Here is a 22509-nt window from a genome sequence, read left to right as displayed (position 1 = left end):
AGCGGGATCAAGCAAAACCGAAAAAGAACGCATGAACACAGACAACAATGTGGTGATCACAGGGTTGATGGTGGTGGGTGGAAGTGGATGGGGGTATAAAGGAGATAAATGGTAGTGGAAAAATACAATAAAAATAAACAATTAAATTTTTAAATAAAATTAAAAAATGAGCAAAGTTGTTTCATTTACATTATTATTTACAGTACCATAAAAATATACAACACAGTGGTGAAGGTGAGCAAATAGTCAAGTTCAGAGTTCTCTAATACCGTAATATGGGAGTGTGTTAATCTTTTAAATCTATTACAAAGATTAAAGAACAAAAGTATTAAAAATAACTGTAGCCACATTAATTTGTTAATGTATACACTATATAAAAAGAGGCAAGTTGTGTGATCAGAAATACAAAATGTTGGTGAAGGAGAATAGAATTTCTGTATGTGATTAAAGTTTTTACCATCTTAAAATAGACTGTTATGCTTTAAGGTGTTTCACGTAAACCTCATTGTTACCACAAAGCAAAACCCTACAATAGAAACAAAAAAGATAAAAAGAAGGGAATCAAAGTATACCACTATGGAAAGTCATCAGTTCACAACGGCAGACAGCAAGAGAGGATGAAAGGAACAGGGAACTAAAAAAAACTGCATCCAGAAATAATTAATAAGATGATATTAGTAAGTACTTACCTATCAATAATTACTTTAAATGTAAATGCATCAAGTTCTCCAATCCAAGGCATAGAGTGCCTGAATGGATAAAAAATAAGATGCAACTATATGGTGTCTACAAAAGACTCAGTTTTTAAGGATACACATAGGTTAAAAGTGAAAGTGTAGAAAAAGATATTTCATGCAAATGGAAACCAAAAGAAAGGAGGGGTAGCTATATTTATATCAGACAAAATAGATTTTAAACAAAACTGTAAACAATAGGCAAAGAAGTTCATTATATAATGATAAAGGGGTTAATTTATCAAAAATTTAAAATAATTGTAAGTATATATGCATCCAACATTGAAGCACCTAAATATATTAAGCAAACATTAAAAGATCTCAAGGGAGAAATAGGCAACAATATGATAATGGTAAGAAACTTTAATTCCCCACTTTCAACAATGGATAGATCATCCAGACAGAAAATTAACAAGGAAACATTGGATTCAAACTACGCCAGGGGTCCAACCTTTTGGTGTCTCTGGGCCACCCTGGAAGAAGAAGCATTGTCTTAGGCCACACATTAAGTACACAAACACTGAAAAAACACACAAAAATATCTCATAATGTTTTAAGTAAATTTATGATTTTGCATTGGGCCACATTCATAGCCATCTTGGGCTGCATGCGGCCCACGGGCCATGGGCTGGACACCCCTGCATGGAACTAACAGACATATACAGAGCTTTCCATTCAATGGCAGCAGGTTACATGAGGTCTGTGCAGAAGGTATCCAACCATGCAATATGAAAAATAGATATTTACTGAAGAAGATACAAGGTACAAGAAATATTATACACAGGACAATGATGCCTCAGTCCCCTTCAAAGTAGGCACCTTGGGACCTCACACAATTCTCCCAGTCACCATCAGTTGCCCCATCGTATTTTCCTGAATCTCATTGACAGTCTGAAATCTCTTTCCTTTCAAAGGTGATTTTAGTTTTGGGAAAAGCCAAAGTCACAGGGTACCATATCTGGGCTGTGGGGGTGCTGAGTCACCTGAGTGATTTGCTGTTTTGCCAAAAAACTCTGCATGAAATGTGATGCATGAGCAGGTATATTGTCATGATGAAGCTGCCAACCACCAGTTGCCCATAGCCATGGCCTTCCAAATCATTTGAATATTTTTCATAGAGGAATGTTCAAGCTTAACACAAAATTTGAAACAGACTCATCGCTCTACTCACTCAGTCATTTTGAATGTGATGGCCACATAGTGCACATGCTCACTCACCAGTGTCTAACTTAATATTGCTAAAATGCCCATACTATGTAAAGCTAGTTATAGATTCAATAATCCCTATCTATGTTACAATGGCATTTTCACAGAAATAAAAAAATGATCCTAAAATTCCTATGGGACCACAAATGGCCTCATGTAACCAAAGCAATCTTGAGAAAAAAGAATAAAGCTGGAGGCATGACACATCAGGCATCCTGATTTCCAACCATAATACAAGGCTAGAATAGTCCAACAGCATGGTGCTGGCATAATAACAGACACAGATCAATGGAACAAAATACAGACCCCAGAAGTAAACTCATGCATATAAAGTAAACTAGTACTCGACAAGGAAGCAAAAATACTCAATGGAGAAGGCTAGTCTCATCAGTAAATAGTGTTGTGAAAACCGGATATTTACATGTAAGAATGGAATTGGATCCCTGTCATGCACCACTCACAAAACTTAACTCAAAATGTGTTAAAAGCTTAAAAGTAAGATATGAAATCATAAAACTCCTACAAGAAAACATAGAGAAAATCTCCTTGACATTGTTCTTGGCAATAATTCTTGATATGATATCAAAAGCACAGCAACAAAAGCAAAAATTAACAAGTGGGACATCATACTAAAAATCTTCTGCACCACAAATGAAACAACAAAATTAAGAGTCAATCTACATAATGGTACAAAATATTTGCAAACCATCCATCAGATATGGGATTAATATGCAAAATCTATAAGGAACTCATACAACTCAAGAGCAAATATCAAAATAACCCAGTTTAAAAAAAATGGGCAAAGGACCTAAATAGATTTTTTTCCTAAAGAAGACATGCAAATGACCAACAACTGTATGAACATGTGCTCAATCATTAGGGAAATGCAAATCAAAACCACAATGAGATATCACCTCACACCTGAAACTGGTGCAGCCGCTGTGGGAAACTGTACAGAAGCTCCTTAAAAAATTAAAAATAGAACTACCATATGACTCAGCAATCCTACTTCTGAATACTCATCTGAAAAGAATGAAATCACTGTCTTGGAGAGCTGCCTACATCCCCGTATTTGCAGTATTATTCACAATAGCTAAAACATAGAAACAATCTAAGTGTCTATTGAGAGATAAATGGATAAAAAATGTGGCATGTATACATACAATGGAATATTATTCAGCCACAGAAGAAGAAAATCCTGCCATTTGAGTAAACATGGTTGAAACTTGGGAGCATTATGCCAAGTTAAATAAGTCAGACCAAGAAAGACAAATGTTGTATGATCTCACTTACGTGTGGAATCTAAAAAAGTTGATCTCATAGAAGCAGAGTTGAATGGTGGTTGCCAGGAGCTGGACTGGGGAAGTGAGGGTGATGCAGACACTGGCCCACAGTGTCCATGTCATTATGGATAAAATGAGACAGCAACAAAAATCTTCAGAAATAAAATGAACACAGACAACCCAATATGGGACCCAATATGGGACCCAATATGGGACTACCAAGTCTGGTGGAGGAAAAGGGACAGCATAGCTTTTCTCTCAAGGGGAGCAAAAGCCGAGACTTCCACCATGACAGGCCTTTATTGGGTTTCTTGGCACATTACATGATGGTCCTCATTTACTATGCACAGGTTCACTTTAGGTGGTTACCTTTTACAGAAAACAAAGGACCCAATGCTGCTAATCACATCACAGAAAAGAGATATTTGCAAATGAAAAGGCAAAAGTGGTTGAACCAGTTACACTAATCCTTGGAAGGTTTAGCATGGATTTTAGGAAGTTACTTCGCAGTAAATGTCCTCAATTCAGGGTGAGGGAGTTTTAGCAAAAAGCAAGACTCATAGTGGCCTAGGCACATTGCAGGCCTAATTCCCCCCGGGAGAACCTACCCATGGGCATGGGTCCTGTGTATCTCTGAGTGGGAGCTGGGCCCACGCCATGCAGAATGGTCTCCTACATGAGGGGATATTGGTCACAGGTACAAATGACTGGTTGCAATGTGAGTAAGCTCTGGGATCTAGTGTACGGTATGATGACTGTGGCTAACAGTATTGTGTCATAAATGAAAGTTGATGATGGAGCAGATCTTAAATGTTCTCAACACACACATGCACACAAATGATATTTATGTGAGATGATGGAGGTGTTAACTAACCTTATTGTGGTAATAATTTTGTATCAAATCATTACATTGTTTACCTTACAGAATGGTGTACGTCAGTTGTATCTCAGTAAAGCTGGGAAAAACAGGAGCGAGTTAGGTCTCTCTTGAAGAGGACCTACTACCAGAAGAAGAGCTGGCAGACAGCCTCAGACTATCATGACCAGCCTGTCCCTACTACCCTGGCCGCCACCCTCTCAGCCTGGGCTTCTGCCAGTTGCTCACTCCCTGGACTGCTCCAGGCCATGATTGAGCACAGCCTTATTACAGCCTTCCTATGCCTCGGGAGCCTCTGCAGGTAAGCTTCGCCTGGGGCTCCCCACCAGTCTGGTCTAGACTTTCTCAGAGTTGTCACAGCCAGGCTGCAGCCTGAGGCTCTCCTCACCCACTCCTCTCATCTCTCTGTCTTATTGTTGGTGTCACACTTGCATTGTGGCCTGAAGGCCAACGCATTCACTGCATGTCATAACCATGAGTGAACCCAGGGACATGGGACATGAAGCAAGCTGTGAAAGAATGCAAACAGTATGATTGCACTGATACAAAATTTAAAAACATGCAAAACTAAACTTTTGGGGGAATGTACACATATGTGTGAAATCACAACAAAATGCAAGGGAATGGTAAGCATGAAATTTAGGATGACAGGCGTGTCTGAGGGAGGGGAGGGCAGGGACAGGAAGGAAGAGGGCCACACGGGGGTTCCAACGGTCCTAGTTCTGTGTGTGCGGCTGGAGGTGAGTTCATGTGGGTAACTTTTATTTACATCCAGGATATAATTGTTATTAATATTCCCTCAAACCTGCTCAATTTTCTCAAAACATAGATAATGGGTCCAAAAGAGATTTCTTCAATTTTCAGAAAATAATAATAACAATAATACAATAGCTATCATTTATTGAGTGTTCACCATAGTTTCATTCTTTCATTAATTCTTATAACAATTTTCAAAACCCAAATGTAATAATTATTTTAAAATCCTCATATAAAACAAAACAAAATAAGTAAAATATTAATTGTTTTAAAGGTAGAAATAAATCAGATATCAGTAATAAGAAGAGAGAGAGAAATAAATTCAGCTATATGGGAAAGCCAGGAATTCTTCTATCTAAATTTTACAAATAAAATAAAGTCATTTATATAAGTTTGAAGTATAAACACCCAAATATTACAATCCAAAGACATGGTCCATGAAGAATGGAAATAGTCCCTCTCCTCAGACCTGAGCCCTGTCTGGGCAACCTCAGGGGGCGGTCCTACCAGCAGGCCGACGACACATCCTTCCGCAGGACGGACTTCTCCCCCGTCCACATCCTCTATCTAGTCCAACTGAAATGCAAGTAGTGAGGGTTAGACAATGGATGATGCACTTGAAAACATCATTTTTTAGACCATGGATAAAACCTGAATTTTCATATGGAAAAATAAAAGCTTTCGCCAGTCCTCTTAGCTCTGATTTTTGCATACCCAGAAACAGAAGTTTCCCCTACATGTAATCAGAGATTTTTCAGGCCTCGCCAGCTCCTAGAAAGGGGTCACACCAGCAGTGACGCCCTGCCTCTAGAAGCTGAAAAGTACCAGTGGGGCACGGCTCCCAGTTGCCGAGGAGAGCCAGCCTTTTCTTTTTTGCCCTCCTCCACACATCCAATCTATAGCCAGCACAGGTGACACCCTGACTTTGGTGTTTAAAGTTTGTGGGGGTGCAGGGCAGTCTTGCAGGACTGAGCTCTTAACCTGTGGAGTCTGATGCTGTCTGTCTCCAGGTAGATCGTGGCAGAATTGAGTTGAATCGTAAGACAACCAGCTGGAGTCCAAGTTGCTTGGTGCTGGGAAACCGCCCCCCCCCCACACACACACTGTATGGTACCAGAATCATTAGGAACCATAGACTTTTTAATGAAGTTTTATCAAAATTATTCTTTTTTAAAGATTTTATTTATTTACCTTTAGAGAGGGAAGGGAGGGAGAAAGAGAGAGAAACATCAATGTGCGGTTGCTGGGGGCCGTGGCCTGCAACCCAGGTATGTGGCCTGACTGGGAATCGAACCTGCAACACTTTGGTTCACAGCCCGCGCTCAATCCACTGAGCTACACCAGCCAGGGCAAAATTATTCTTGTACATAATTTTAAAAGTCAATGAGTAATACTAATCTTATTATAAAATGGAATAGACACTATAAATTGCTACCCAGAGACAACTACTAATTCTATTAACAGATGCTTTTTAATCTTTACCTCCTGTCTCTAAAAACCATGATTATGTTGGTACTTAGCAATTTTTCAGTTTAACTCTCATCCACAACTCACCTTACCCCTTATCACTCACACACTTAGACACACACCCCCCAAAAAATATTCATGCCGTACTTTTGGATAGATTGCCACAGTTTATATTATTATTTCAATGTAAATACTATTCTGAGTCAGGCCATATAGTAAATTATGATTATTTTTTTCCTAGTTAATTTTTCCCTGTAATTAAGAACTGCCTTGTTTTTGTTTTTGATTTGGGGGATGGGGTTGTTTGTTTTTGCTTATTTTTCTATGTAAATTAGCATCCCGTAATTTCCCCACACTGTTGAAATCTCCAATGCATGCAAATATATCGAGCATGTTACAACGTGACTGCATCAGTCCCCTGAGCTGGGAGCAGCTTCACTCTGTCTGCCGGTCTCCTGTGATCTCCTCTGCCACCTTGCAGGCCTGCACTGCTTTTCCTAGGTCAGATCCCCGTGTCCAGGAGCAGGTGTCTTGGTCTTTCCTCAGCCTGACTCTTCGTTTGGGCAGAGCACATTCCCTAGTAAGTGACCATCCAAGCACACAGGAGATAAATATTGCTTGTTTGAAAAGACACTTATTCTGCTCTTATATCTGATAGAATGACTTGGTGTGGAATTCGACAATGGAAAATAGTTACATGGAGAGCATCACATTCTGGTGTACTGTATTGCTATAGAGGTGTTCAAAGCCGGCGTGGTTTTTTATTCTTTGAATGTGATCAGTTTTAGGTCTATGGCAGTTTTTAGAATCTATGTGCCCTCACCCATGCCAAGCAACCACTGTTCTGATTTCTATCATCACAGCTTAAGTTTGCCTATTCTTGAACTTGTTTTTCAGGTTTTAAAACTTTTTATTTGCATATTTAAAAATTGTGCAATCTAATTATTAAAATCATTTTAATGAAAAAAATGGCACTCTAATTAAATTCCATCTTAGAGCCCACAGGGCACCTCAGATCAGCTTGGTTTTTACTCAAGATTTCACTGTCGTCCAACCCAGCTTCTCCCTTCACCAGCACGCAAGTTCTTTTCCTTCCCTTCCAGCCAGAGGCAGGTGCAGCCTTCATTGTCAGTAGTTATGTGAAAAGGGGCAGTGCAGTCATTTAAACTGATCCAGCTTCTTTGCATCTTACAAAGTTAAACAACTAAAAGAGGTAAAATAAGAAGGCAATGCTTGTGCAATGTACAGTGCATATTGGTGGTGTGGGCCTCATTACAATTTGCCTGCTTCCTTCTCCTGTTCAGTTGTTTCTTTGGAGGGCTGTGGATTTTTCTCTTGCATTTCTGTCTTCTTCAGTTTCAACTCACCTAATTTCTCAATCTCGGCCATATCGGGTTTATCAGACATGGTTGCTGTGGAAGCAGAGAAACGAGAAGAGTCCTATGCTGCCAAATCTGCCTATTCTTATACTTCTTATAAACAAAATTTCTTATAAACAAATTCATGCAATATGAACCCTTTGTGTCTAGCATAATGTTTCTGACATCACCTAGTTATATGTCTACCAGTAGTTTATCTTCTTTTATTGCTGAATGATATTTCTTTATATGGATATACCATCAATGGTTAATGGAAATTTGGCTTCTTTACATCTTAGAGATAAGGAATATTTTTTGAGAGCTTGAACATTTTTATACAAGTCATTTTGTTCAATTGACTTCTAAGTCACTCAAGTAAGAACAATATTGGGGAAGTAAATGTCAATAAAATCAGCAACAAATATACATTTTATGTATCTCTTTGTTTCCATAGAAGCACATAAGCTCTCACCAGCATGAGTAATCTGAGTCTTTTTATAAACGAAACTCCCCTTAGGACATCCAGAAGCATGTGTCCCAAATGTGGTTGACCATTGGCACTCACTGGGGTCTTTAGTCAAATATTTATTCTTAGGCCCTGCCCTAAACAGAATTTTGAAGGGAATGGGTTTTAACTTACTAGGTCTGGAGGAATCCAAAACACACGGTTTTTAGCTTACGCCCCAGGTGACGCAGATGTTGAGAAACATGGTTGGATGGGAGTGCCCTGCCTGGTGGGGACAGCCCAGCAATGGCACTGGGCGGCTCGCACTTTGCTCTGCTGTCCTGCCCTGGATAATTGTTGCTGATTTCAAACACTGTTTTACAACATCCCAGTTCCAGGAGACCCAGACTGAAAAACCCAAAATGAAGAGAATCACTATTTCAGCTCTACTGCTAAATGTCTGTGCCGTGCTTAGCAACTGACATCTAGTCCGGGTACCACCCCTTCCTTACCCACAGAACACAAAGACTGAGGGGGGTGATGGCTGTAGAAAATGACCCAAGTCCTGAAAGGGGGGTGGAAAGGTGGCTCTGTGCCTTCCAGTGTCATACTAGAGCACTGCCTAATCAGCCCAGCCATGCAAGGGCCATCTTACCCTCTGGAAATACAACTTTGCCACCACGTGCTGCTAACTTGTAGAAAACAGATAAAGAGCATCTGACTCCTGTCCAGTAGAGATACAAATGACATCTGCCTGGTAGAGAAGATGATGTGTAGAGTTGTCGAGAAATAGATGTAAAAGTACAAAACTGGACACATGGAGGAAGACGTAAGAGAGCTGAAGAAGAGCCATTGCCTCGTGGAAGCAGGACCTGCCTGGAGAATCCTGCTTGTGACTGCAGATATGTGTTGTTTTGGTAAGAATCTTCGTTTAAACAACCTTTTAAAGTTTAAGAAATAAAAGTTAATGTTTTATTGACACTGTTAACAGTAAACAAAAGCCAACTAGGTATTCCATCACCAAAAAAAATGTATTCAGGAAATGAAAAGATTGCAGTACAGAGCATGCAAACCAGTAAGCTGCGTGCACCGAGACGGGCTAGGAGCAGTCGGAGCTCCTCTTACCGAGGGCAGGAAGGAGGTCAGGGGAGGGACTGTTACATCACTGCTGCTCCCTCGCTCTGGCTCTGTCGTAACCCTAGAGTTCTTCCTCCAGGGCTTTTGAGTCACCTGAGGTGTGAGACAGCCTCCCACAGGCCCTCCAGATTCTTGTCTAGTTTAAAGTCTGTCATCAATGTTGACAGCATGAAAATATTAATTACAGCCATTGTTCTCAGGGCTCTGGGGTCAGCATCTTCAGCCCCACATCCAACTGTGCATGAGCTAAAGGACAGTGTCTTTAGCGCCTGCTTCAGGAACTCCTGGTGCCAAAAGATGAGCCCTGAAGCAGCTGGGCAGGAAAACATCCCACAGGTTCTTAATCCCTCCTGGAACCCAAGAGCTCCTTCTCCAATGTGCCAGGCCCTTTGCAGCACCCGCTTACCTAAGTAAGATCCAAAGAAGCCAAATCCTCCAATGATTGCTGGCCTGCACCTCATGCAACTCAAATGTAAAACATTTGATACAGGAAATGTGTGCCAACCAGGTGTACCCCAGGCGATCACCTGAAAACAAGAGTGCTGTCATCCAGGGCCCTTCCATGAGTCCATCTGCTGTCCCATATTGTGGGGCAGCAGAGGGAATCACATCCCACAATTTTTCTCATATTTCTCCAATGTGATGGGAAAACCAGGGCTCATGAACGTTGGCTCTCTGGTTCCACAAGCTGTAAGACTGTTGTGTCTTTATTCAGATTAGTCTCTGAAAGTGTCATCAGAACCTCTTCTGACTGTCAGGATGACCACCTTGGCTCAGAGCCACATGATACCAGGACTCATTTTTGAGCTTTTGTTTGAGCTCACATCTGTGCCAAGTGACCATTCATAGTGTCACAGTGCGTGAGTGAACCAGGCTTTCACAGTAGAGAAAGGAGGTGAGACACTGACTCAGCACACGCCTGTAGCAGGACGGAGGTGCTGCAGCTCACAAGCAAATGTGTTACGGCTCCCAATCGTCACATGTAACAATTGACAATGAAACACTGTAAATTGACAGATGTACCAAACTGCCACCACTTATTAGTAATGAGCATACAGAGTAGTAAATCTCTCATATTAATTTTTCTATCTGATATTCCAGAACTAAATAGCTTAGTGCCCATTTTAATGTTAATTTGTATAAAGCTAAAATGCTAAAATTATATTTAATTGAAGATGAAAACTTTACAGAATGGAGAGATATTTCATTAAATCAGAGCTTCCTGACTGCTTACTTGTGTGCTTTATAGAGTGTTCCTCTGATTATCCAGAAATACAAAAAAAAAAAAAAAGAATCTATTACCTGTGTTGTTTTAAAGACTTTCTTTAAGCAAGTGGAATTTTCTGCATTTGTAATATCAGAATGAAAATTACATACAGAAATCCATTATATACAGAACCATATCTGAGCTACATTTTTCTATAATTACACCCTCAATCAGTTATTTAATTTCATCAGAAAACATCATCTGAAGCATGGCTGATGGGAAAGCAGGCCTCTCTCTTGCCCAAAGAAGGCCCCTCACCTGCAGTTTTTAGGGAGCGTGTGGATGGAGAAGACCAGAGGAAGCAGAGAGAGAGCAAGGCTGTGAGGCCCCACACAGCCTGGTCACGCAGCAGTGCCCTCCTGCACACGTACCCCCCCACACACACCGGCAGGGCCTTCTCCCCCAGCCCAGCCCCATCCCAGCGCACCCACTGCAACTCCTCCTCCATCACTCTTGCTGATCTTGGTCTCCTCTTTGTTTTCTGTTGCACTTTATGTCTGTTGTAGGTTTTTACTGTAAAAACACTTGAAGTTTATATTTAGTTTTATGTTTACACATTAAAATTAGGAAAAAATAATTTAATTTAAATTATTAAGAATTATTTTTCACCCTGGCTGGCATAGCTCAGTGGATTGAGTGCGGGCTGCGAACCAAAGTGTCGCAGGTTCGATTCCCAGTCAGGGTACATGCATGGGTTGCAGGCCATGACCCCCAGCAACCGCACATTGATGTTTCTCTCTCTCTCTATCTCCCTCCCTTCCCTCTCTAAACATAAATAAATAAAATCTTTTTTTAAAAAAAAGGAATTATTTTTCTTAAAAAAAGAACTTCTGGCCAAGATGGAGGCTTAGGTAGACACACTGTACCTCCTCACACAACCAAAAGAAGGACAGCAACAAATTTAAAAGCAAAAAACAACGAGAACTGACAGAAAATTGAACTGTATGGAAGTCTGACAACCAAAGAGTTACAGAAGAAGCATTCATCCAGACCCATAGGAGGGGCAGAGACCAGAAGCTGGGTGGAGAGGACTCCCAGCAAGGGGGCAGCTGGCAGACCGAGTGATGCAGCAGCTTGCAGCCTGGGTGTTCCCACATTCACATGCAGACAAACCGAGAGTAACAATTCGGGAGTGAGATAGCCCGCACACCCAGGGTTCCAGCGTGGGGAAATAAAGCCTCAAAGCCTCTGACTGAAAACGCCTGGGGAGAAACTCCCAGCCTCACAGGAGAGTTCATTGGAGAGACCCACAGGATTCTAGAATGTACACTAGCCCACCCACACGGGAATCAGCACCAGAAGGGCCCAGTTTGATTGTTGGAAGTGGGGAAAGTGACTGAAAACTGGCAGAGAGTGGAGCAAGGGGCATTGTTCCTTCTCAGACCCCTGCCCCACATACAGTGTCACAATGCAGCGATGTGGGTTGCCCCACCCTGGTGAACACCTAAGGCTCCACCCCTTACTATGTAACAGGCATGCTGAGACAAAAAAAAAATGGCCCAAATGAAAGAACAGATCAAAGCTCCAGAAAAAAATATAATTAAGCAATGAAGAGATAGCCAACCTTTCAGATACACAGTTCAAAACACTGGTTATCAGGATGCTCCAGGAACTCACTGGGTACTTCAACAGCATAATAAAGACTCAGGGAGCAATGAAGACTGCATTATGTGAAATAAAGAAAAATCTACAGGGAACCAACAGTGACGGGAAGGAAACCAGGACTCAAATCAATGGTTTGGAGCAGAAGGAAGAAATAAACATTATACCAGAACTGAATGAAGAAACAAGAATTCAAAAAATAAGGAGAGGCTTAGGAACCTGCAGGACATCTTTAAATACCCCAACATCCAAATCACAGGGGTGCCAGAAGGAGAAGAGGAAGACCAAGAAATTGAAAACTTGTTTGAACAAATAATAAAGGAGAACTTCCCCAATCTGGCAAAGGAAATAGACTTCCAGGAAGTCCAGGAAGCCCAGAGAGTCACAAAGAAGTTGGACCCAAGGAGGAACACACCAAAGCACATCATAATTACATTAGCCAAGATTGAAGATAAGGAGAGAATCTTAAAAGCAGAAAGAGGAAAGGACACAGTTACCTACAATAAGTTCCCACTAGACTATCAGCTGATTTCTCGAAAGAGAACTTGCAAGCAAGAAGGGGCTGGAAAGAAGTATTCCAAGTCATGAAAGGCAAGGACCTACATCCAAGATTGCTCTATCCAGCAAAACTTTCATTTAGAATGGAAGGGCAGATAAAGTGCTTCTCAGATAAGGTCAAGTTAAAGGAGTTCATCATCAGCAAGCCCTTATTATATGAAATGTTCAAGGGATTTTCTAAGAAAAAAAAGATCAAAACTATAAACAGTAAAATGACAACAAACTCACACCTATTAACAAATGGACCTAAAAAAAAGAAACAAATAAACTAAACAAACAAGTAGAACAGGAATAGACTCACAGAAATGGAGATCACATGGAGGATTATCAGTGGGGGAGTTGGAGGGAGAGAGAGGAAGAAAAGGTACAGGGAATAAGAAGCATAAATGGTAGGTACAAAATAGACGGGGGGAGGTTAAGAATAATATGGGAAATGTAGAAGCCAGAGAACTTATATGTACAATCCATGGACATGAACTAGAGGGGGGAATGCAGGTGGGAGTGGGTGTGCAGGGCAGAGGGGAATAAAGGGGGGGAATGGGACAACTGTAACAGCATAATCAAAAAACATATTGAAAATAATTATTTTTCTTTAAAAGTTTCTCACCCTTAAAAAGATACATTACACACCCAGAGATGTACTATCTACATAAAGAATATGGCAAATCTAATCCAAATAAGAAAAGAAAAAAAAAGCAAAAAAAAAAAGTGAAGATTGGCTCCAGGCTCATCGTGCCATCTTGATCTTGAGTGAGATTCATGAGCTCTGAGGCTTCTTCGTGTCCACCCCCACCCCCAGGAGGAAACCCTGCTGTCTTTAGGTTCTAACGTCCTTGCACAGATGGCATGTGGGATGGACAGCTTCCACTTGGGGGGAGCCTGGCGTCACCCTCCCTTCTGCTGCCAGGCCCTCGTTTTATTCCTCGAGTGCCATGAAGCCATCACTTCTTATTCAGTCACAAAATGAGGTGGCAACAGGGCCCCCCTCACCTCTCAACACTGGTGTGAAACGACACTGAGATAAAATAGATGAAAACACACTAGGAACTAGAAAATTCAAGACATAGATTCCTGACCAAACTGCCACCTCCAGGCTGAGTTCAAGGCTTGATATGGAAGTTGAAGGCAGTGTGTACTTTCCCCTGGGTCTAAAGTGAGGAGGATGGGCTGGCCTCTGCGGGAGCAGGTAGGGGACCAGCTGGGGGGGCCACGGGCTGGAAGGTGGAGGTCATGGCCCTCCTGACATGGTAGGAGAGGAGGAGTTTCACAGGCTCTCTTTGGTTGTGCAGACCCAGTGTCTTCTCCTGAAGCAGGAGAGAACACCCAAAAGGAGGGGCAGGGGCTCTCTGAGTAGGTCAGCTACTTTTACACAACCAATAAATGTCCCAAAGTTCAAGAAAGTCTATCCATCTACTAGAGCAGGCCTAGAAACACACCTTTCAAAGGAGCAGCAGTGAGCATGCATGAAATCCCACCTCCCAGCCCCATACTCAAACCCAGAGTTGGGTTAGGAAGGATGAAGGGACCAGTCAATGAAGAAGCAGTCACACTTAATGAATTGGGACTCTCCTCACTCAAGAGGCTGAGGGAACCATCAGAAAAAGGATGGAGATGTGGACTTGCAGCAGGAAGCCACGAACCCATTTACCAAAGCTGACAATGACGGCCCCTGACCTGCAAGGCTGTGATGAGGGCCAGCAGGTTGGGGGTCCAGTCTCTGACCCACAGCCAATGTATGAGAAAGGTCAGTGCAACCAAAAGACACAAGAGGGTCTGACAAACCACAAGATTTGCGTCCAAAGGAACAAAGTGAATAGAGCAGTAAGAAAATAGCTTCTACAGTGTAGGTGGAAGTATATTTTGTATATATATGTGTATGCATGTGTGTGTGTGTGCTGCATATTTAAGTATAATAAATATTTCTAAGTAAATTATGTATGAGACCCCCAGAGAGGCACAGGAGTCATCCATAATCCAGCCACAGCCCACCCGAATGGAGCAGTTTCCCCCCAGGATCCCTTTACTCTGTCAATGACTTCCAATTATTCCATCCAGTTCTCTGGGCAGCCAAAAACCTGGGCATCGTCTTTGATCCTGCTTTTTTTCACCCTTCACCATCCAACCTAGCAGCAAGACCTGTGAAATCCACTTGCAAAACACTTCCTGAATCCCACCTATCACCCCCGCCCTGCACCCTCCAGGCCCCTAGACCATCACCTGCTCTGTTTCTTACCACCATTCTCCACAAAGCAGTGGACTTTAAACTGAAATAAATGAATAAATAAGATTGTGTTACTTTTTGGCTTAAATATTTTTCATGATTTTCTGTTACAATTACAATCAAATCCAAACTCTGTAACAAGGCCTGCAGGGCGTTGTTACATGTGCTCTGCCTTGCTGCCCCCATCTCCCACCACTCCCCTGCCTCTCACTCCACTGTAGCCACACCTGCACCTCCTCAGCACAGCAGCATTTCTGCCCCAGGGCCTGGCATTTACTGTCACTCCACCTGGACACTCTGGCCTGTGTCTTCCCAGGGCTGGCTCCTCCCATGACTCAGGTCTCAGCTCAGATGTCCCCCTTTGGAGACCTCACTGGATTTCGTAGCCAAAGCCAGTCTCAAAACCCTCTTGTCCACCTATTGTCACCTCATGACCAGTGACTTTCTTCATCAGTGCCGATCACCACCTGAACTTAGCATTTTTTACCCATCAATTGATAATTATTGCCAGACGTGTTCATCATCACTGAATCCCTCTCAACACTGGAAACTCGGTTTAATAAGTAAAAGGACAATGTTTCCTTTCAAGCTCCAACACCCCCTCCTCCACCTCCCCTGCCGGGGAAGGACTGGGTGACAGGCCCACCTGCACGGCCGACTTCAGGTGCTCCTCTGTCGTCCTCCCTGTGCTCAGGTTCCATCAGCCTGGCTTTCTCTCCTCAGTCAGTCCTGCCAGCACATTTGCTTTTATTTTTTAAAAGACTTTATTTATTAATTTTTAGAAAGGACATGGAGGAAGAGAGGGAGAGAAACATCAATGTGTGGTTGCTTCTCATGTGCTCTCTATTGGGGTCTTGGCCTGCAACCTAGGCATGTGCCCTGACTGGGAATTGAACCGGTGACCCTTTGGTTCTCAGGCCTGCACTCAGTCCACTGAGCTACACCAGCCAGGGCTACATCCATCTTTCTTCTGCCTCCACCACTCATCAACCCTGCTCTCCTCAAGGTCCCCAGGGACCTATAATCACTAAATAACGGTCCATTGTCAGTCCATCTTAGGACAAAACCACAGTAGAAGGGTGGTTTAGCAGACAGGACACAGTTGAAAGTATTTATCACACTCCACATACACTCTTATTCCCTCAAGTTAAAATATTTCCAGAATCTGATGGGCTTCTGTCCACCTCCACTGTTATCCCCTCATCTGCCAGATTGTGCCTAGATGCCCTCAAAGTCTCCCACAGGACTTCCACCCTTGCCTCCACAGTCCACTCTCAGAATAGCTAGAATAATCCTTTTTAAACCTCTGTCCATTCATGTCACTCTTCAACTCAAAACATTCTAATATTTCCCATTTCACTCAAATGGAAGGGCAAAGGTCTTACCAAGGCCCAAATAGATGTCTTTACCTCCCTGACCCCTGCTTTCCTAGCTCGCTTCCACCACACAGGATTCTCTATCAGTCCTTGAACTGCTCTTGCTGGACACCTTCCTGGCTGCTCCCTGGCCTCCTCTCCTGTCTGCTGAAACCTCCCCTTTGCGATGATGCCTATTGCACCGTTCACCACGCAGCCTGCTTCCACCGGTTCCTCGCGCCCCAGGCTCCTCATTCTGCTCTCGTTCTTCTTTTCAAGGGACATCCTTTAATATATCTATTATTAACCTATTATTAACTTTCCGTTTACCATTTTTCTCCTCCCACTAGAACCCAAGCCCCATGAGGGCAGGGGTCTTGGCCATTCTCTGCACTGATGGTCAGTAAGAACCCACACATTTGCTGAATCAGATTGGATTGGGTTGAATTAAATTGCATTGAGTTAAACTGAAGGTTGTGGAACTAGAGGTTAAGGAACAAGGTTTTATAACAAGCAGGTATATAAAGAGCATCGACAAGAGAGTTTAAGAATTAACATAATAAAGATTAAAATTGCAGAAAATGAAATAGAAGGTTGGTTTGGCAGACAGGACAAGACCTCAAACACAATGTAATCATAACCTGGAATATTGAACCAAGAAATTCTCCTGGAGCACAACAGCAAAAAACAAACAAACCAGAAAACAATGAATGGACAGAAAGGATGAAATAGTAAATAAGATATTGAAGTGATATCTAGAAGTTCCCGTGACTGACGAATAGGAATTCCAAGATGAGGGAAGGGCAGAATGAAGGCGAGAAGAAGCTAGAAGGAAGAAGGGCTGAGGTTCTCAATATTAAAGAAAGACAAGCATCTGCAATCAGATCAGTGTCCACTGCATGCAAATCTCCAAAGGTGCGAGGAATGAATATGCTTAAGAATAGGCAAATAGTTATTTTTTAATTCTAAAATTAGATTTTTTTACCAAATAAACTTCTTATTAAAAAAACAACTATTTTTGCATGATTTTTCTTAGTCACCAACCTTCAATTGCAACTCTAATGTCTTCACAAGACAGACACCCTCTGGATCTGGATTCCCAAATAAACAGGAGTCCCTTTGCCTCACTCAAGAGACTCTGGAAACTTGCAGGGGAAAATAGTGACAGTACCTAAGAAGATGTGAGGGGAGATGGTGTCAGCGTCCTTTAGGAATCAGGAAAAGACCAGTGTCTTCCAGGCGGGGCAGCAAGAGACCTTCAGATTGTAATCCCTGCTACGCTAGACCCACCGAATGGCCAACCACCATATGCATCCATCGTCCACCCGTTTGCTCATTCTTTCATTCATTCACAGCACGTGCCTGAGGACCTGGCCCCTGAACCTGGCCCCTGAGATTTTCACACCTCCGTTAAAACAGCTAGAGGAGGAAATCTCCAAATGTAGGCTGTCTCTCTGATCCTTGGGGAGCTCCATCCCTCGGCAAGTTTTGCCCAATGTGACGTTGAAATCTGTCTTCCTCTGCTGTCCACCCATGTAGTTTTGTTAGGACACCCTGAAGTAAGGCGGACCAAGCTTCTCCTCTTCCACAGACAGGCTTTCAGATCTCGGAGAGCAGCCCTTCTGCTCCACCCTTTCTGTGCCCTGGTCCGGGAGGAACTTCTCCCTGATGACCCTTCCCAGGCAGGTGTGACATCCTCTCCCCCTTATGGTGGGCCCCGTTGTAAAGCCACACTTTGAAGGAGCACCCAAAGGATGACCACTCACCGGGAGCCACACCGTCATTCAGTGGAACTGTCACGAGGGTGACCCTGAAGAACCCACACCTGCTGATTCAGGTCAGAGAGCTCCCTAAACAGAGATCCACTCACTGTGGCTTAAGTGGAAAAGAATAAACAGGAAACATTGTCATTAGGGATCGTCAGGGATGCTAGAAGAGATCATTTCACCTGGGCCCTTCAGGAAGGAAGGTCTGGGGTTCTCACACGCCTACCAGCAGCGCTCATGAGGCCCAGCAGCCCTGAGGTTCTTTCCAGTGCAGCAGCGGGCCCTGGCGAGGAGGGGGAGCGGCCTAACCAGCTAACCGTCAGTCCAGGGTGCACGTGTGCTGAGGCCCAACCACTCCTTTGACACCCACCCCATGCTCGGCTCGGTGCTGGGTCTGGCGCTACAGCAGTGAATGGCTCTGGTCCAGTGGGAGGTGGACAGCACTGGGTGGCGGGGTGATCCATGGACACGCACAGAGGATGCTGAGGTGTCCAGAAGAGCCAGGTATGAGGACAGGTGTCCCAGCCCCCCAGAGCCCATCCCAGCATCACCCGCTCTAGGGGATAATCCCAAGATAGGGTCTCCTTGGATGACTATCAATCATAGTGGGTTTCTCTCAGCACTGGTGGGGGCAGTGGTACGACAAGCGAGCCTCAAGGGAGGTTTTCAAGACCTCCTCAGGACACCAGCTGCTAAGGTCCTCATCCTGGATGGGAACTGGGAAGCCTGGCCTGACAAGCAGCCCAGGTCAGAAAACCTGAGCCACCGCCTGGGGAAAATCTCAAGGCAGGCCAGTAAGAGTATCACCCTAGAAGTCTCAAGGACAGGCATGGCATTCAACCTTAATCACCCACAGCCCCCTGGCGACTATGAGCATCTTTCCCACTGGCATGTGCTTTTGCCTGGGAGCACAGGAGGGCCCTGTGCCTGGGCAGCCTTGCCAGGGTCCCAGCAGCTCCCCAGTGAGACACAGCTAGCCCCGCACAGGACACGAAGCAGAGCCAGCCTGGCGTGGCCCCACTCCTCTCCTGAGCCCTGAGCACTGGAAAGAGGGAGGCTCCAGAGTGAGGACTTTCCAGCTGCCCACTGGAAAGGAAGGAAGCTCCTCTGTTGAAAGTCCTGTGGGGTTGCATTGCACCTCTGGCAGCTCCCAGGAGCAGTGGCAGGCTCTGACGGAACCTGAGTCACTTATCTGATGGCACAGGGAGGTTCCAGCTTCCACCGGTGGGGTATGACAAACATGTAATAGAAGAAAGCCAGTTCCTCCTGCGGGAAGGTCCCATAAGGCTCAGATGAGGAAATCTCACCTGAGCTCCTTGAGAAGTGAGCACCAAGCCAAGCCCCAGGGGGAAATAGAGTTGATGACAGATGTTGGCTTTCTCCAAAAGGGATGACTGAGCAACTTCCCCTGAGAGCAGTCCCCTTGCCATGTCACTGTGGGGCCAGGGCTGGACATGTCAGGCCCTTGATGAAGGGAGTCCATCTCCTGGCTCCAGGAAGCTTGCCCTCTACTAAGGGAGTCCCGCCATTGCAAAATTTGCTGCATGCTTCAGACAGGACCCAAATGGCATTCTTGGCCACCCAACCACTCTCTCTTGAGCCATCCCTGAATGGAGGGTTGGGCTGAAAGCCCCTACTTATACTCTTTCAAAGCCCCTCAGAGATGCACTCTCATCCCCATAGGGAGCCACAGACAGTGAGGATCGATTTCTTAACTGAGGGAGGCCGGGTCCTGGTGTCCTCTAAATTCAGTGGGCTCCAGAACTGACTAAATTCTCAAAGAGGTAGGCAATGATTTCTCCAAAAACTGAGCCCAGGTCCAAACTTGCCCCACTGTCTTCTCTTAGTAATGCAGGAGCTTTGTAGGTTCTCAATAAACCAGTAACAGTTCATGTTTGTATCCTGTTTGTTACAATCTCGCTCCTTCCACCTTCCACGGCCCATCAGGCACAGAAAATCTGAGGCACAAGTTAGGTTCCTTGGGCTCCCCTGGGCTCCTGAGAGGACCAAGGCCACTGTAGCTTAGGTCCTACCCAGAGCAACGTACAAGCAGGGCTGGAGGGCTGGCTGGGAATGGCTGCTGGGAAAGAGCTGGCACTGACTTGGTTCAACTGTGGGGCAATGTGACCTGCACTGTGAAACATGGAGAAGGGCATGGGGCCCTTTTCCTCCAGAAGATTTGTGAAAATGCCAAGGAAATCAATCCCCAGGCAGCCTGTGCAGTGCAGCCTTTAGCAGTGCGGGGTAAAGCAGCTGCAGCAAGCCTCTGCCCCTACCTCACTGCCCTCAGGCATCCCAAGCCCATGGTCCTGTGCTCACCCAGCCTGCAGGGAAAGGGCCTGGGCTGAGAGGGCAAAACACAGCATCTTGGTGTGACACTTTTAACACACTCACTTTTGCAACACCCAAAACCAAAACATTAAATCTCCAGCTTTTTAAATTTCATTACCAAGTAATATGTGTAGCTGGCATGCTCATCTGGTGGCTCGGCTTCCCTTCCCCCCACCACACCCCAGATCTCAGGCCACTGTGTGGCACTGGATTCCCCTGCAGTTTGTTGGTGATTCACACGCCTCCAACCCTCACTGGTTCGGGCCATCCTGCCTACTTCATTCAGACAGTTTTCCAGAATACACATCTGCTCTCACCACTGTCCTCTAAAACCTTCAATGACTCCCTGTTGCTGCGACAATAAAGTCCAAGCTCTTTGGCATGTGTCCTGACAAGGGACAGAGGCACACTCACAGGTGTCACAGCCGGGAGGATGCCAGCAGCCAGGGAGCACTTGCAAAAGTGCAGGCAGGCCCAGAGAAAACACAGGACATGGAGAAGCACCAGGGCTGCTGGAGTCCATCACCTCCCCCAGAGGAGAAGGGGCTGAGGATGGCAGCTACTGGTATAGGAGAGGGGTGCAGCTGGGGTGGGGGCTACTGTAACTCAGTCTCCCCCTCCCTCTGATCCTCCATGGCCTAAGCATGACCAGGAGACAGGACAAGAGATCTTGGAAGCTGCCCACAGGGTCAGTCTCACAGACACAGAGCAGGAGGATACTGGGTACCCCCCATCACTACCTGCCCTGCTCCAGGAAGTTCACCTTTCTCTGGCCAAGAAATTTCTCTAAAATGCAACCCCCTCCACACCACTCCCCTGAGGACACACTCTCTACCCCACCAGATCTGCAGTGAGACCCTGAGACCTGTTAGGAGCTGATGCTGCTCATCTCCTTGCTCACCTTACCTTCACAAATGCAAATGTCTGGCTCATCACAAACCCCTTAAAGAGCCATCTTCAGCCTCTGCCCCTTCTGGGTCCTGCCCAGCTGCCAGGGCATCCAGAGACCCTGAATCACCTTCACTACCTGCCCCTAGGTGTCAGCTGTGTTTTCTGTGACCAGCAGAGGGTGCAATAACACCAAGAGACAATGAATGACAGCAAGTGACAGAGTGGCCTCTGGAGCTCACACCTGGGCCAAGCTGCTGGAGCTAAGCTCTGTCAGTTCCTACAGGTAGGACATCTTTTATAACCTTGGAATCATGTTTTTCAGACTATTTTTTTACTACAGTCCACTCTTTGAAATGCATTTTACTTTGTTGTCCAGTTCACATGTACATGTCTAATTATTATAGACTTTTGACATTAACTTGCCAAAAACTAATTGCTCAAGGTATTTCATAGTGAAGTAAATTCAAAACATAAATAGTTTAACAAAATTAAATTTTTTTATTAAGTGAACTTTTGGTCTTTGTACCTTCAGCAAATTAGATTTGAAATAGCTTGGCCCTGGCTGGTGTGGCTCAGGAGGTTGGAGCATTGTCCCATAGCCAGGGTTGTGGGTTTGATGCCTACTCAGGGCATATTCCTAGGTTGCAGGTTCAATCCTCAGTCCAGGTGCACACGATCCTCTGTCTAGGTGCACACAGGAGGCAACCAATTGATGCTGCACTCTGACATTGATTTTTCTCTCCTTCCTGTCTCCCCTCTTCTCTCTTTAAAAGCAATGAAAAATGTCCTCAAGTAAGGATAAAATTTTTTAACTAGTTTGTTTTTATATGGCTGACACATTTATTTTGTAACATTCAGATTTTTAGTTATTGAGTACATGACGGTGTTTAGTAGTGAATACATGAAATGTGTATCAGCACATATTTTTTACCTTATGGCTAATTTTTTTGGATCTTTCAATACGACTCATTTTGAAATGCTCTGTCAAATGCAGATAACAAAAATTATGAAAATCTGACTGTGTAACGTAATAAAGGCCTACAGTCCCCTTAAAATGTAACATTTAATTTTCATGTATAATTTATTTTCTGAGCAGCAGAATGCATAACATTTTAATTAATACTAGAAAGTTATCAGATTCACAAGTCATATATACAATTGTGGGGGAAAATATTTTGTCATCAACTCTGTAACACATTAAAAGATAAACTGTGGCATATAAAAATTTTTAAGAGTTTATTTGAGCAGAGCGCCA

The 22509-nt window shown here is 44.1% G+C and overlaps 1 protein-coding gene across 1 annotated transcript; it reads right to left on the bottom strand.

The window, feature by feature from the left end:
- Positions 1-7595: 7595 nt before the first annotated feature.
- On the bottom strand, positions 7596-7730 carry LOC123811857 (thymosin beta-4-like). The gene has a single exon (XM_045828359.1). It carries the CDS (start codon positions 7728-7730, stop codon positions 7596-7598), a length of 135 nt encoding a protein of 44 aa, XP_045684315.1.
- Positions 7731-22509: the final 14779 nt, after the last annotated feature.

This window comes from Phyllostomus hastatus, unplaced genomic scaffold (genome assembly GCF_019186645.2).
Source record: "Phyllostomus hastatus isolate PE091 unplaced genomic scaffold, TTU_PhHast_1.1 phas_scaffold_78, whole genome shotgun sequence".
NCBI lineage: Eukaryota > Metazoa > Chordata > Mammalia > Chiroptera > Phyllostomidae > Phyllostomus > Phyllostomus hastatus.
The sequence above is the reverse complement of the archived record's forward strand: the minus strand, read 5'-3'. Positions and strand labels throughout refer to the sequence as shown.

Bases quoted from the DNA above. Each gene is read 5' to 3' on its own strand.
- LOC123811857 (XM_045828359.1), bottom strand. From the start codon at position 7,730: ATGTCTGATAAACCCGATATGGCCGAGATTGAGAAATTAGGTGAGTTG.